General features: G+C 39.2%; 2 protein-coding genes across 5 annotated transcripts; both read right to left on the bottom strand.

The window, feature by feature from the left end:
- Positions 1-123: 123 nt before the first annotated feature.
- On the bottom strand, positions 124-9591 carry LOC135674551 (squamosa promoter-binding-like protein 16). Of its 4 annotated transcripts, none has more exons than XM_065184497.1 (6): positions 6249-9591; positions 6129-6162; positions 3766-5571; positions 3015-3538; positions 1590-1720; positions 124-1047 (listed from the first exon to the last, which is right to left on the bottom strand). In XM_065184497.1, the coding sequence occupies exons 4-6, from the start codon at positions 3413-3415 to the stop codon at positions 404-406; spliced, it is 1176 nt and encodes a 391-aa protein (XP_065040569.1). In that variant the 5' UTR covers positions 3416-3538; positions 3766-5571; positions 6129-6162; positions 6249-9591; the 3' UTR covers positions 124-403. The 4 variants fall into 4 exon arrangements, with proteins under 4 accessions (XP_065040569.1, XP_065040568.1, XP_065040571.1 ...); XM_065184496.1 differs by having other exon boundaries at positions 3015-3605; XM_065184499.1 differs by having other exon boundaries at positions 124-546; positions 640-1047; positions 3015-5571.
- Positions 9592-9728: 137 nt separating this feature from the next.
- Positions 9729-15411, bottom strand: LOC135674550 (splicing factor-like protein 1). Its single transcript, XM_065184494.1, has 2 exons — positions 12984-15411; positions 9729-10071 (listed from the first exon to the last, which is right to left on the bottom strand). The coding sequence occupies exon 1, from the start codon at positions 15329-15331 to the stop codon at positions 13013-13015; it is 2319 nt and encodes a 772-aa protein (XP_065040566.1). The 5' UTR covers positions 15332-15411; the 3' UTR covers positions 9729-10071; positions 12984-13012.
- Between the last annotated feature and the right edge of the window lie 136 nt (positions 15412-15547).

The following is a 15547-nucleotide window of genomic DNA, read 5'->3' on the forward strand; positions in this document are numbered from 1 at the left end:
ATAAAAGTCAACAATATGGCTTTCAAATCCAAATACATGAGCTAAAATCCCAAGAACAACAGCAGGAGCTGCCTTTTGAGTTGTATCACTTTCACTGCCATCAAGAAAATTAACATCAAAGAGTTCAGCATCAAAATGTACTGCTTCTAATAATACATACAAAGAATAGTTGGAATCAGAAGCCACCACAAGTTCAGAATACAGGATACCATAGCAAACACAACAATCTTAATCATAATTCGATTCCAGCATTGGTTAGTTATTCTACCACAAGTAAATTAAGGTAGTCCATCTTCTTCCAGGTCATGGAAATAAAATGAGAAAAAAAAGCTTCAGATCATGGAGGGATCAGAAGCTGTGCCCCAACAATGTTTAGCTAAAAGATACCTTACTGGAGCTGGACCTAACACTGCCAATAAAATGGAAGGCTTTGAGATGTCCCCACCGATGAACCTTCACCCCCAACATGAAGTACATTTGGGAAATGTATCTCAGATTCATTAGCATCAGAGACCAGAAAAATGCCCGCATGATCGTCTTCCATCCCTGAACATGAAAACACAGATGGTGCTGTGTCGTCGGAAGCCTGCAAGTAATGTGGTAGACCACAATGGTGCAAACTTGAAGCATGAGGCTGACCTGCAGGAATCTGAACCATTTGGCCTAAGCCTGTGTTGATGCTCGGAGTTGGTGCTGACAGAAGAGAGAGAGCACAATCGGAGTCGATAGGTTCAGATGATCCATCAGAGAATATCTTGCCGCCGCTGCAGCTGTTACCGGACGGCATGAATGTCCTGAGATGTGGCTGGCCTACTGGGATTCCTAGTGTTATTTTGCTGAAGGTGGTCTTGTTCTCCTGCAAGAAAGGAAACTGCCTTCCTTCTTGGCTCCAGCTGTGGGTACTGAGAACATTATGGTTTCTGTTTGTGCCATGAGAAGGCAGGCAATGTGCATAGAGAGCAGTGTCTTCGGTCTTGACAGCTCCAGGCCAATTGGGTTCTGGTGTAGCTGTTGGAAATATTGGAGGATATGAAGAAAATGTGGCCCCTGTCCAAGAAGCGGATAAGAAATTGATTCAACTCTCCTTGATCTAAATAAATATGGAAACTTGACAATATTTTTCGAAATAAATTGAAAGCATCCATATAATAGAACTTTGGAAAAAGTGGCACTCATGCAGGTGCAGCATCAAAATCCATACCTGGATTACTGGATACAAGTGGTTCAAACATTTTATTTATTAGGATTGTTCTCAGATATTAAGACCAATGACAAATATATCATTTTAGCATTGTGTGTCTTTAAAATATTGCAGCAAGTAGTAAATAACAACATTTGTTAATGGTCAACCTGTATCTAATGAATTAGACAAAGGTTTAAACTTAGTAACTTAATATCTGGTAACAGTTCACCCATAAAATAAATTTTAGATAAAACTATTTCTCTAATGAATGAAAAATCTCATGTAAGAAAGATCGACAGAATTGCTTAGCAGCTGGTATATTAGCATACACATCATTTTAAACTGTAATGACACTATGTTTGCGTGATGAATGGGCACCAGACACATATAGTGATAGACTTAGCACCTTGATGATTTGCAAACAAGCTCCCTGAGTTTATGGAATCTGGCTGCGGTTTCCTTCGACGTCTATTATGACCTTCAAGACGTCTTCTACAGCTTCGTTTTACTTCATCAAATTCCACCAGTAAATGGAATCTGCATCAGAAACATATGAACGATAAGGACATTAAATTATTCACGAATAGAGGTGAGGCGTAAAACATTCATGGACAAACAAAGGTTAAATGGGAGGAAGCTTTGAAAATGCTAATTGAACTCAACTACACATGACTGGTAGATATGCAACTGCTCTCCTCAAACTATAACACATACTACATACAAATAAAAAAGAAGGAATGCAAACACATCAACAAGATGAAAGCAAGTGCAAATATTCGAAGAAATAACTAGACATTTGAAGAGAGCAACTTAAGGATTGATGCAAAATTAGAGTGGGCACAAAAGAGTAGAATATTCTCCCTTTATTTCACTAAATGAGAAAAAAAGGGAGGAGAAACAATTTTGTGCAAATGCAAGAATTAAAGAAAATGGCTTCAATAAAAAGTGTTTTAAGCACATGGTTAGGCATGGTCCAGATATTTGCAAGATGGAACAAGTCACTGATAACACCAATCTGCTTAGACTGAATTTAGATTGAGGGCAGAATTCAGAAAATGATTTGTGAGGATAAAGTAAAATGTTACTTGCAGACATTGTCAACTTGAACAGTGGCATGGCATCATTTTTTCCACTACAATTGATACATAAATTTATAATGTCTTATTTGGATGTGTAGTTACATAATCAATAAATTTTGAAAAAATATATAAAATCAAAGCCCAGCCAGTATGGTTGATAGGCCTGTTTCTGTTTAAATGATATAAAATAAAAGAAACCTAGTGATGCCATTTTTATTTCTTCTGACGTTCAAAATTTGTGCAAATTTCATACCTCTAACTAATATTTGTTCAAGACTTAAAAAGGAAGAACTAAGGAGACGAAAGATATCTCTAACTAATAAATCAATATAGATTTTTTCCATAAAAGATATAGTAATATCATATTAAAGGAAAAAGTTCCTGAAGAAAAATATGTTCTGATCCTTTACCATGACAAATAGACAGTTGCAGATTCCACAAGTGATATTTAGAAGGCAGTCTTGGAAAACACTTCAGATCAATCTTATCTATGAACAAGCAACAAGATGCCTAAGAATTACTTTGATGAACTGATCAAGAAAAGCAGAGACAAAGGTTATCATAAAATAGTTCAGCATCAGATGAGAGATCCTCACAATGAACATTCATAAAAGAAAGTAACTTAGAAAGCAATTCGACGAGCACGTTGCGTACACAAAACTTGGAGTAATAGAAAGGAACACATCACAAATGGCTACTGACCATGCGATGATTGGGGAATCGGCAGCAAGAAGTTGTTGTGGTTGCATTACCTGCTGCACTGCTGGCAGAAACGCTGCTCTCGCCCACCGACCATCACCACCGGCGTCTTGGAATGGGCTTCGCAGACCTTGTGGCGCCTGTGATACTCCCTGCAACCACTCAAATCCGCCTTGCACCCGTCGACCGAGCATGCCGCTTTCTGGCTGCCATTTCCAGGGTTTCGGGGAAGCCTCTTCGACGCACCAGACGAGGCCGCCATCGTCGGCACCTTAGGTTGGTCTTTCCAGCCATGTGACGGCACAAAATCTCCAGATCCCCCAAGCTTCAGATCGACCGAGCAGTCCACCTCGCTCGGCCGGCGTCCCAGGCCGCAGCCGATGCCAACGCTTGGATCGGCATCTCGGCCGAGGTCTGCTAAATCCCATAGAGGGATCTTGGAGTCCCAGTCCATCAGGGCAACCCCCCTCTCAGAACTCTTTTTCTCGCCTCCCCTGTTTCGTTACCTTACGCTGTTCTGTCTTTCCCTACTCCTACCGCTCCTTCCTCTCTCCATCCATCTTATACCGCTGTCTCCCTGTACGTGACCGATCGACAACACTAAAAACCACCATCAAAGGAACCAGAACCACTAGAGATGGCAACTACACAAGGAGAAGAAGCAAACCCTAAGATGAATCCATGTCAAAACAGGGGAAATAGGAAGAACAGAAGAGTAGACTGAACAAAGTGAGAACAGTGGAGAAGATAGAAGGTTGGATAAAGCAGCAGCACAACCCAAAAGGCTGGGAAGAAACTGAATACCAGTCAGTGGTTGCAGAGAGCAGCAGCAGCAGCAGCAGCAGCAGTAGACTGCTTTGGTTGGGAGCTACCCAACTACACAGTTCCTGACATGGATTCACATGTGAAGGCTCAAAGGGAAGCCAAGCTTAATATATAACATCTCTCTCTCTCTCTCTCTCAAATGACAGTTGTTGATGGGTGTGTTCACTGTAGGTAGGTTTGCAGCTCGTCAACATGACCATACCGACTACAAACAAGATTCAACCTTTCGAGGGTGGAGAGAAGAACAGAAGGAGGTGTTCTCCATTTACTGATCTCTCCAATTACAACGTGAATTGAAGGTGGCATTCCGGACATCAATGGCAGCTCTTAAACACGTAGAATCCCTACCCAGAGTACAGAATCTTCCTGTTTGACACTTGGATTGGACTTGGAAGTCTTTTATTCAACACATAGATGTTGATTTAGTGAATCCCAAAACAGCATGATTAGCTACAACCATCAACCACTGAGTCTTGACCGAAGACAGAGCAGAGTAAGCCATAGTTGTGAATCTGTTCTCCACATGAGCATGCATACGACAGAGATTCCGTTGTGTTTATTGCTTTCTGCAATGGTCCTCAACATTTGAATGCTCGAGGATTTTTCTGGCTTTAGATAAGATTGGCCTTTACATCGGCCTCAAATTTTTGGTAATTCCATTGCAACATTGATTGCAGGGTCAGATGACTATATGAACCTACAAACTATGGGCAAATCCATGACTTGATAAAGTCTACATATGATACAGTACTCTATATATATATATATATATATATATATATAATTGCATTGATGATCGATGCTAGTCATATCATAGACTCAATGCAACGAAAAGACAAAAGGAGAAACTGACAGAGGATGCTCACAAGAGGTTCTCTGGAGAACGAATCGAGGGAATGTCCCACGCCTCTTTCCTTCCAAAAAAATCAGTCATGAGGAGTATAGAGGCAAACTCTCCTAGTTGACACTAGGATCAAAACACAGCACGTTGAGTTCTACAACGCACATCAAGGATACAAGGATAACACCTTAGGCCTTGTTATCAGCAATGGTTGTGGTATTTAATATGGTCCCTCGAAGCATGGAGAAGACAGGAAAATAGAGCATGAAGAGCATCTTAGTCATGGGTTCCACTTGACCTAGAAACAGCTTCTGGTAAATGGACCACCGTCAGGTTCAGCTGAACCTGGTACGAGGAATTATCACCAAAGAACAAAGTCAGAATATGTCACAGGAATCAAATGGACCACAATTAATGTGGATGCCATTGTCTCAGTGGTTCGTTGGATCACACCAAGTTTGTGATAGACACTGAAATAAGTGATGCATTTCGTGTTGTTTAACAAGTAAATAGCTAAACTTTAGTAGGAACATTCGTATTTGTATTTCCATAAATATTTGAAAGAAAAAGACGCAGACCATGAACCTCAAAGACAACAATTGAGTGAACTACTACTCCCATCAAGAATTCAATGAACAAGATTCCACCGATAAATAACATCTATTTTCGTTTCATATAACGCAGGCTGTAATACTTTTATGGTGTACTAACAGCGATCCTTTGTCCTTCAAATTAATGATGATAAAAATGCTGGTAAGAAGATCTAAGGATAAGAGTGAAGATATTAGAAGAAGCGAAGAGAGTAACGGTTATTGACTCTGAGGAGATGATGATGGTAACTACGTAATGCCAATCCATAACACACCTAATCACAATACATCTAGTTGATTTGAACTTGAGCCTCCCACATCTCAACGATTCAGCAGAAACATCAGTAAAGTTTTCTACAAAAAAGAAATATTTGTACACTTAATGCAATTCATATAATTGACTATACGTAGGGGAATGGCAAGAAAGAGATGACGAGTATTGATGTTTCAGAGGCCAATCATAATGAACATGTTATCAATAACTATTTACAAATAAAGATGAAAACTGTTTGGAGCATACTACTAATAATGTTTATTTGCAAGATCATCCTCCATGAATGCCCTCAAGTGCAAAGCACAGAAAACTATTTCATTTTTTCAAATTTTGTTTTGAAATACCCCCATTACGATTTTGCTTGGTCTCGATTTTAGAAAGAGTTAATGATTCGGCTGACCAAAATTCCATAGTATAAACCTCACCAATTATTTCTGAATAGAGTATCATCCAAACAAACAAGTCATGAAGAAAAAGAACATAAAGAAATAGCCCAAAGTGGTCATACATTAACCCTCTCAGAAGGATCCAAGCATATCTAAAGGAAAAAGGAGAAATCTCCTTGGCTACACAATCCATGCTCTTTAAAAGGGACTAGTGGATTCACAAAAAAAGTTGAAAAAGATGTCACACTTACCAACCTCCTCCAATGTGTAGCATCCATTGAGAACCTACGCAAGGAAGGTAAGATTTATCACTAACTTGGATCACTATAATTGAGACAAGACGACAGTATGCACTTCTGAAACACCACTACCTTCACACCTAGAATGTCTGATTAACCCATGCAAGGAAGCCCATAATCATCTCTAACTAAATCACTGCAATAACATATTAGAAGTTTGAAGTAAAGAAGAAATTGGATTATGCAGTTCAGGAAAAAGGGTCAGCAAGCATCACTTACGTTTGAAGTAAAACAAAATGTGAATGAAAACTATAAATGTAAAAAAGAATAGGACATATGTGAAACAGGGTACAACTTGAAGACAAATTGAAGATTCCAAATAGGGTATTAGATATGTAGAAATAAACAGACTACAACTTGAAGACAAATTGAAGAGGGTTTTAGAAATAGGACTACTGAGATACACCTCAATTTTCCAACTGACCCCACTGGAAAGAAGATGATTTCTATCAGCTAGACTGGAATCCCAAAAGACAAGAAACCAAAAAACGAACTTTCTATTAAACCCATTGATGGCAAACTGAGAAGCATATTAATAATTCATGAAAAAAAACAGAAAAGTGAGCGTAATCCCCATAATAAATTATATCCATTTTTATAAGCCCAAACACAACACAAAATCCTTATATAAGTAATGCATAACTAGCAGAACCATCTTGGCAGCCACCTGGATCTAGCAAAAACATTACCATCAGGATTGCAAGATTTCATCAATATTCAAGATTCTTCACTGCATTATTAGTTGAAATGCCTTCCAAAGAGAATTAGGACAAAGCTTTATGCACTGAGATGTGTTTTAAGGACAGACATTCACTTTAAAGAGTCTAGTGCCTCTATGATCCTGATGCAGAGAAGTCATAAACCTGCAATATTTACTCAGACTTGATAGAATAAGATATGGCTTCTCAAGACTAAACATGCTGCACAATGAAGCTAGTCCTGATGATTGAATCTCACCTGGGTACCAAAATTAATCTAAGTAGAATCTTGAAAAGGGAAAACGAGAAATATTTCACACACATAAGAATGAAGTCAATCTATATGTCATGCAAGACCCAGAGAAGAGCCAACATAAAAGAAACTTAAAATGGGCCAAGGGTATTTCATTGATAAAAAGCAAACAAACCACTCCATATGCTACTCAACTCCATAAACCCCTCAAGATACTAGAGCTAGCAACTATATTTACTTGCATAATTGAACATATAGGCCAGACAGATTAGTCAACATATTTACCGGATAATATAAAAGCTTGATTTCAATAATGCTTTTCATACTAGATTGCACAAAATAGAGCAACTGCAACATGGCACAATTAGGCCCCTAAACAACAACAATAAAAACAAAACCATAAGTCTCAATCATTTAAGGTCGGCTATATATTCTGTTAAGTTACAGATATTTAGATCTTTATTTATAGTTTCTATAAACTTCTTTTTAGATGATCTTCATCTAACTCTCGTCATACTACTAAGCATTTCACCTCTTCTAACTACTGCATTTGTAGGTCTCCAGAGCACATGTTCATCCCATCTTAAACAATTTTCTCTCATTTTATTCTCCATCGAAATGGTACATAATTATTCATGACTAAAGTATTATTTCACCTATCTTTAACTCCATATACTCGCCTCAACATTATCATTTCAGCAACATAAACTTTTTGTATATATTGTGATCCTTTATGTATCGTGCAATACCTTTAACAAAACAAATTCTATCTGACATTCATACAATTCAAGAAGACTTTGTATCACCACATGCCATATAGGCCAACAATTGACATGCACCCTGATGTTTGCAATCTATTTTTCATGCAAATATAAGTTGTCAATTTCATCCCATATTTAGCGCTCATATAAGTGTTCTTGTTATGTCTACAAAGACAACCACAGATATCTGGAAAGACATACTAGAAAATTACTAGTCAACAGAAACAGAGTTCTGTGGATGCTATTTAATGCTAATTGGTAGTACTATCATCCTACAAAGAATGACTGATAAACTGGTATCACCTCCTAGATTCCATGGCACAAAAAGGCCTAAAGGAGATGCTAGTCTATGTCTAAACCGATACACATATTAAACATGAAACAAACACATGGCCCAGTAAATTCTGAGAAAGCCAGAGCTCCAAAATATAAAGTAGTATAACAAAAAGTAAATACCATAAACCAGAACTTGATATGTCAACGATAGAAAATAGAAGACCAGCCAAAGAAAACCTAATAAATTAAATTCTACTTGTAAGAGAATTTTGTCAGCTACCGTTATGTTAGACTGCAACTCTCAACTATGACCATACAACTTAATCAGAAACTGCCACAAATAATCAGAATCCCTGTTTTTTTAAGTCTTATGCATTAAACATATTGGTACAGGCCTTCTTGACCATGGACACAAGATTTTCCACCTAAAACTGCAATACAAAATAAGAGTTGACAGATGGAGGAAGAACATTGTGAATATAGATAGTCCTTGATGTCCTCATCTTCCCTTCAGTATAGGCCAATTCCTAGTTAGTGCAACTTTCCAAACAAGGGAAAAAGAATCATAAGCTCACTGAATTCTACAATGCTATCTATGCCTGCAAACAATTTTCTTGTACCCAACACCTCTCCACATACATAGTCTGTCTTGAGTCCTCCCCAAAATATCCCCACCATATTATTACCAAAAAAATAAAGCACCGCTATTTAAATTCGTCAACAAACCTCTAATGCTGTGATGTCATCATACACCATTTAACTACAAAAAGATTATGTTGGTACATGTTATTGTGCAAAACGCACCAAGCAACTAATGAGAATTTTATTAATAAATGTTTGACAACTGAAACCTTAAACTTTTATAATCTAAAATATATAACCTACATATGAGTGCAGCCTAAGGGACACTATTTTGCAAAACTTGGGTCTTGAAACCAAATTACATGTAACAGATTTCACAAGAGAGATATTTAGGTAAAATATTCTTATTAAATAACCTAAAAGTTGACGTGCAACCTTGATTTAGCCAAGTATCTGCACTTGAGTGTATAAAGAGTCATCAAGAGAAGTATGGTCAGCAAATCATTAGCATAAAGCATGGTATCACCATCACCAACCAACAGTAATATCAGCTGTGGAGTCTATATAGTCCACACAGAAAAACTGAGACAGTACCAGTGAAATTGTTGGTGCCTCATGACAAGCAATTACTAACTCATATCATCAATGCTTCCCAACCAGTAACCTGATGCACCATTATAAACAACTTAGGTAACTGATCTTCTGCTGTGTCACATAAAAACTTGAAAGCATATTAGGTAAGTGATTAAAAATAATCTGACAAACAATCAATTGAATAAATTAGTAATACCCATAAATTTGCATGCTGAATGGACGATGCCCTTACAGATGACAGGAGGACCTGCACTGGATTTGACTATGTGCAACACATCAGGCAGCTTCAATAGAAGTGGTCTCAGAGATGTAGGAAAAAGAAAGAGTCCAACAATAGCAACTAAGTTCACCAGGTAAACTATAAAGACTACTGAAGACAAACAAATGATTAGTCCCAGATGCAAATTTGAACATCACAAATTTATCAAAAAAGGTATTTCTGAAGCTGTCATATAAGAAACAGACATAGAAGAAACTAGGATAATTGCACGAGTGCCCTCCATAATGCATATAGAACCATTGTCCTGCTGGATAAGAGCACGGTTAGGCAAAAGAGAAATCAATTACAAAGTTTTCTTGATCCATCCAATATGCTAAGCCCATCTAGCCCGGTGGTCTCTGCAATTATCAGTACACTACAGCAAGATTAACATGTGAGTTCCAAACGTCCAACTAGTTGAAGTCATAGCAATAGAAATAAATCAGGACTTTAGCTCCAAGAAACCACAAGCCTGCCAAAACACATTGAATGTCAGTTGAGAAAAAAATCCAACAGATAGATGCATAATGGAGTGGTCACGATAACAAATGCAGCATTACACGACAACAACAAAAAAAATAAGGGCAACAATTCTCTCCACAAAGCCCTTTGCCAAGAGTCTTTCCTGCTAATTTAGGGGAAAATAAATCATCATCAAATTGTACAAATATATATAGTCTTTGTAAAATGTAGTGAAAGAAACATTTGTCTTTCTCCACACTAGTTCAACACAATGGATATCAAACAAGGTCCTCAACTACCTTCAAAATTATATAAGTAACAAGAACAATAAAGACCAGAAACTACTTAATCAATCTTTTTTTTCCCGTATATGGTCCACAACTGTTCATTATCATACTTATCAACAAACATACTAATGATTCCCCATATTTGTACACATGATCTTAATATTCATACCTACTACAATCCAAAACATTAATAAAACCATCAAGTAGACAGACATATATATATATATATATATATATATATATATATATATATATATGCGCATGAACATTCCAATAGACCTTTAACACAAAAGAAGGTTACACATCATCAGACAAATTCAAAACCAGTGATGCGCAGACATTAAAATTACAGAATCTAAATGCAGGTAGACTGACTGATTTTCGAGATGGGAAGAATGAGTGTCTATAATTATCAAATTAAATATATAATCATGATGACAGAACAAAGAGAAAATGTCGAGAGTGATTACAACCAAAGCAAGTATGTTCTACATGACATGCATATATTCTTCAAGATGGAAAAAACAAGACATGACTATCTACTATAATCAAATCAAATACACAATTTTGGTGATATAACAAAGTGGAGAATGTTGAAAGCAAGGTATACAGTTTCGAATAATACCGTCGGTACGGGCAATGTGTACCGGTCCGTTAGCTGATCGGTACACAAACCATCCGTTACTGGACGGTATATATATATATATATATATATACTGAGCGGTATACCAAACGGAATATCGCTCGGTATACAGTATCATACCGTACCGAGCGAATGTCGAAACGTCGGTACGATACGATATTTCAAATCTTGGTTGAAAATAACATTCACAAAAGCAATTGCATGACTAACACATTAATTCTTCATTCACTGATTTGTTAGCAATTCATTAGAAAGATAAATATAAGAATTTATTTGTAATGTTCTTACAACATGCTTGATCTGCATGGAAAAATGTATAAATCTAGTTGATTGATTCAGAAATGTATTCAAATATACACAAAACACAAATTCCAAAACATGTGTAATTATTAACACAGTTATGGAAGAGGAGAAAAAAAGTGATTTTTATCTTGTATAAGTTCTCTAATTTGAACAATACTCTCAGCAAGTATGTACACCACAATACTAGTTCACAATTAATTCAATATTCAAGTTTAATACTTCTCAACTTCATAAATTTCATCAATAACCAAAATCTCATACAAACTTGTACCATCCAAAATTTTCTCTATATCTAGATCCAGGAGATCAATATTAGTCAATATTGTTTGTGAGAGCAGAATTATGTCCACAATGCACAATTCGCTGTGACACTGCCCCTAACCTTATTGAATATCTCTTTTCCCACAAATAAGAATTTCTATTTTCTCAAGAAACACCTCCAAAATGCTCTCCATCCAATGTCTTAAAAGAAACCTGTACATCTGGGACTATGTGATCAAGACTGAGCAAATTTCCTGAGCTTCTACAACTAGTGATGACAATATCAGCTACACATCATAAATGGGTATGATACAACCAAATATGGTTCAATGACAAACCATTGTGAGTTATCTCGCATACATTTACAAGAAAAGTTCTTTAAGTTCATCATATTGTTCTGCATTTGTGGTCCATAAATCCTGAATGTCTTATTTTCTTACCATCAAACTAACAGGCCAATTAAAGCCCTCTTATACTAATCTTTGATATGAACAGTACCTACAAAGAGTTAGACAAATAATGTACAAGCCAAGCGATTAATCAATTACAAAATGCAAATTATCTTAAAGCTGACTTCCCTACTAGCATTAGCATACTTCACAAACTTGTACACAGACAATTTTTCATGTGTATGTAGTTATGGAAATCTACCATCCTCTTTCTTGCGACGAGTAGACATTAAGAGAAGTGGGCAAGTATTATTTACATTTTTTATGAAAGTTGTATTCAAATTGCAGAGTGGACAAATCAAGCTACTAGTTCAGCTTAAGAGCCTAAGTTTAATACAGGTCAAGCATTATCAAAAGTTGCTTGATATAAGACTGTGTATCCATGAATGTTATTGGAGGTAACATAAAGAGAGAAGTCCTTCAATGGTAGGTTTCCAAATTAAATTCGCAAATTCAGCTATCTCCATCGAACATTTGCAGTGAATCAACATATGAATAGAATCAAGAGATTACTTGTACTTTTAGAAATGGGGTCCTCGATTATAGATGCAAGCTGCAAGGAGAGCAAAGATGATATGTGCTATAGATATTACATTGGCCAGAACAGTCATGTGATTGATTTTCCTGACAAGTTAATCAAAAGATTTAAATTACATAGGCTTTACAAGTAAAACAACTTTTCATTAGTATAGATGTCTTTTATCCTGAGAAGCAAGAAGCAAAGCAGCATAATGTGGATGACAGACCCTATGAAACCACTAAGAGAGTTCTTAAGGTTCCAACAAAAAAATAATATGTGGAGGCTGATTTTATCTTCAAGAAATATTTACTCTTTTAATTCCTTCTGAATTATACTTTAGTATATGAACTAGCAACTGAAACCTAAAATTTTTTGTTACCAGTAAATTTAGCTAGATGCAAAAAAATCATAATATGTAATGGCCCTGAAAAGAGAAACCCAAGAGAGTAGTTAAAATACCTTGAAAGAAAAAAAATAGCATGGCAGCATCATTTCAACTCTGACATTAACTTCTCATACTCCACATCTGATCCATGAGTAGTTGATTGTTCTGCAGAAGATACAGGCTGGGGCTGTGTCGTGTTCGTGACCCATGGTACATTTCCAATGCTCAGCGAAGGATCGAAACTGGGAGGTGGAACTGGTGGCACAACTGGAGCATAGTAAGGTGGATATCCATAAGTAGCAGGAGAAAATGATGGTGGAGCAATGGCTGGAACAACTCCTGGTACTGAACCAGTACCATAGATGTCACTTGGTACAGGTGGAGTAACTGTACTAGCACTCTGTGGCTGCACTCCAGGAGGAAGGTTTTGCATTGCTTCACTAGAAGGTGTATTTTGCACTGGCACACCAGGAGGAGCAGCTTGTTGCTGAGGTGGATACTGCATTGCATAAGGAGGCAGTGGCTGACCTTGAATTGGAGTGTACATGCTAGAACCAGGTGGTGGGGGGACATAGGGAGCATATGGAGGGGGAACTGGTGGACCCCAAGGGACCGGGGCATAACTTCCAGGTGGAGGTGGGGCGTTTACAATGGGTCCACCAGGAATATACTGCTGAGAAGGATATCCACCTGCTGAGGCAGGGGGAGCTGGAGGACCTGGGGGTACCGTTGGCTGTGCTGGCTTCCCAGCCACTCTAACAGCTATAACTCTTCCTTCTAGATGATAACCATTCATACTAGCTATTGCTTGATTGGCCATAGATACATCAGAGTACTTCACAAAACCATAACCTTTGCTTAAACTAGAGACTCGATCCTTGATAACCTTTGCCATCACAATATCACCGAAGGGCGAGAACAATCTAATCAAGCTATCATCATCAAAAGTAGGGGGTAAGTACCCAATATAAAGATTTGTATCATCGATCTCCTTCTTAATCAGGTTTCCTTGTGCACCACTAGGATTGCTCCCAGAAGTGCTTGAACCAAGAAGCGGCAATGCAATGTTCTGCTTAGTGGAGGACTCTGGAGCAGCACCACCAAGTTCAGCTAAGAAGTTCTGGTATTCATCATCCATCTTCTTGCCAGCACCTTTCATGGGGCAGTCGATAGTTGGATGTCCTCCATCACCACAGATTTTACACAGAACGTCACTCTTAAATGTTGAGGTACGTGCAGGACAAGCATACTGCCGGTGCCCGGGCTCACCACACAACCTACAGAACTCCTCATCTCTGATAGTTCCATTCAGGGCTGCGAGTTCCCTCAGCTGCTGCCTCTTATGTTCATTCAGCACTTCATCGACAGGCTGCAGAAGCTTCTCAATCATGGCAGAAGCAGCCTCGAGTGATTCCTGTGTCTCAGCTTCCACCAGCACGTGTAAATCTTCGTTCTCTGCAGGGTCGGGCTTATAATCCCTCTTCTGCAGCAATTTGCCCTCCTTTATAGACCCTTTACCACGGATAACGATCTTGGCACCAGTCTCCTTCTCCATCCTTTTCTGCGTGTTCCCTCGTGGACCAATGATGAGGCCAATGAAGTTGTAGCCTGGATACTCCTTCATGGGGATATAAAGCTTCTTCTGCAGCTTGGGAGGCCGGTAGTCTGCTGGAGGTCGGAACGCTGGATTCCGCTGGATGAGCTGAGAGATGATCTCTTGCCGTTCTTTATTGAGCCGCTCACGGGCACGGTACTCGCGGGTATTAATCCGGATTCCCATATTATCATAGATGGGCTCGGGGGACGGCGAGCGAGCACCCTCAGGGCGGTCATCCAGAGGCAAATTTGATTGTAACCGACGGCTGATCTCAAGAAGCCTAAAATTTAGGGCCTGGACCTCAGGATCAAGGTCCGCGGTGAACTCCTTCATGAAGTCCGGGAGCTGGACGGTGGGCTTGGGCTCCTCCTCCGCCCATCGGGACTTCCTCTTCCTCCCAGTACCACTGCCGTCACCGGCCCCGTCGCCGCCGCCGTTCTGGTCACCCTCGGACGGAGGGGGGTCCCACCGGCTGCGCCGGCGTCGGCGGCGACTGCTGGCCTCCTCCTCCCCGCCGGAGCAGTCCTTGTCGGTGCCGCTGTGGGTGACGGCGTTTCCGGAGATCACCGGCCGCTCGTCGGGCTTCGAAAGCGGGCCATTCGGATGCAAATCCTTGGCTAGGGTTTGCGGATCGAGGGCATGATATTGGTAAGGATCAGCGACGGTTTCGGGAGGTGGAGGGGGAGGGAACCCGTGATCTAGGGTTTCGTGCGAAGGGGGAGGAGGGGGCGGTGGATGAGAGGGAGGCGGTGGGATTAGGGTTTGGTGGGCTCCGAATTCGGCGGAAGGAGCGGAGGAAGAGGAGAAGGCGGCGGCATCGTCCATTAGAGATGAAGAGAAAGAGAAGACGAGGCTTCGGGGCGAGATGTGGAGTCGCCGCCTAATCGACACACGAGAAGGGGAAGTGAAACGCCGCGATGGACTTTGAAGGTAAATATATAGGGTATTTCGTGTTACATGGGCTGGCCCGGTCGCGCTTGGCCCATCATGAAGTTTAATCTCAGACATTGATCTAAATTTAACGGTCAAGATTTAAGCAAA

This window comes from Musa acuminata, chromosome BXJ1-5, assembly GCF_036884655.1.
Source record: "Musa acuminata AAA Group cultivar baxijiao chromosome BXJ1-5, Cavendish_Baxijiao_AAA, whole genome shotgun sequence".
NCBI lineage: Eukaryota > Viridiplantae > Streptophyta > Magnoliopsida > Zingiberales > Musaceae > Musa > Musa acuminata.

Coding starts and splice junctions, on each gene's coding strand:
- LOC135674550 (XM_065184494.1), bottom strand. CDS start 15,331: ATGGACGATGCCGCCGCCTTCTCCTCTTCCTCCGCTCCTTCCGCCGAA.
- LOC135674551 (XM_065184497.1), bottom strand. CDS start 3,415: ATGGACTGGGACTCCAAGATCCCTCTATGGGATTTAGCAGACCTCGGC. Junction 1,721..3,014: donor TTCTGCCAGCAGTGCAGCAG/GTAATGCAACCA, acceptor TTTCTGATGCAG/ATTCCATTTACTGGTGGAAT. Junction 1,048..1,589: donor CTTGTTTGCAAATCATCAAG/GTGCTAAGTCTA, acceptor CTTCTTGGACAG/GGGCCACATTTTCTTCATAT.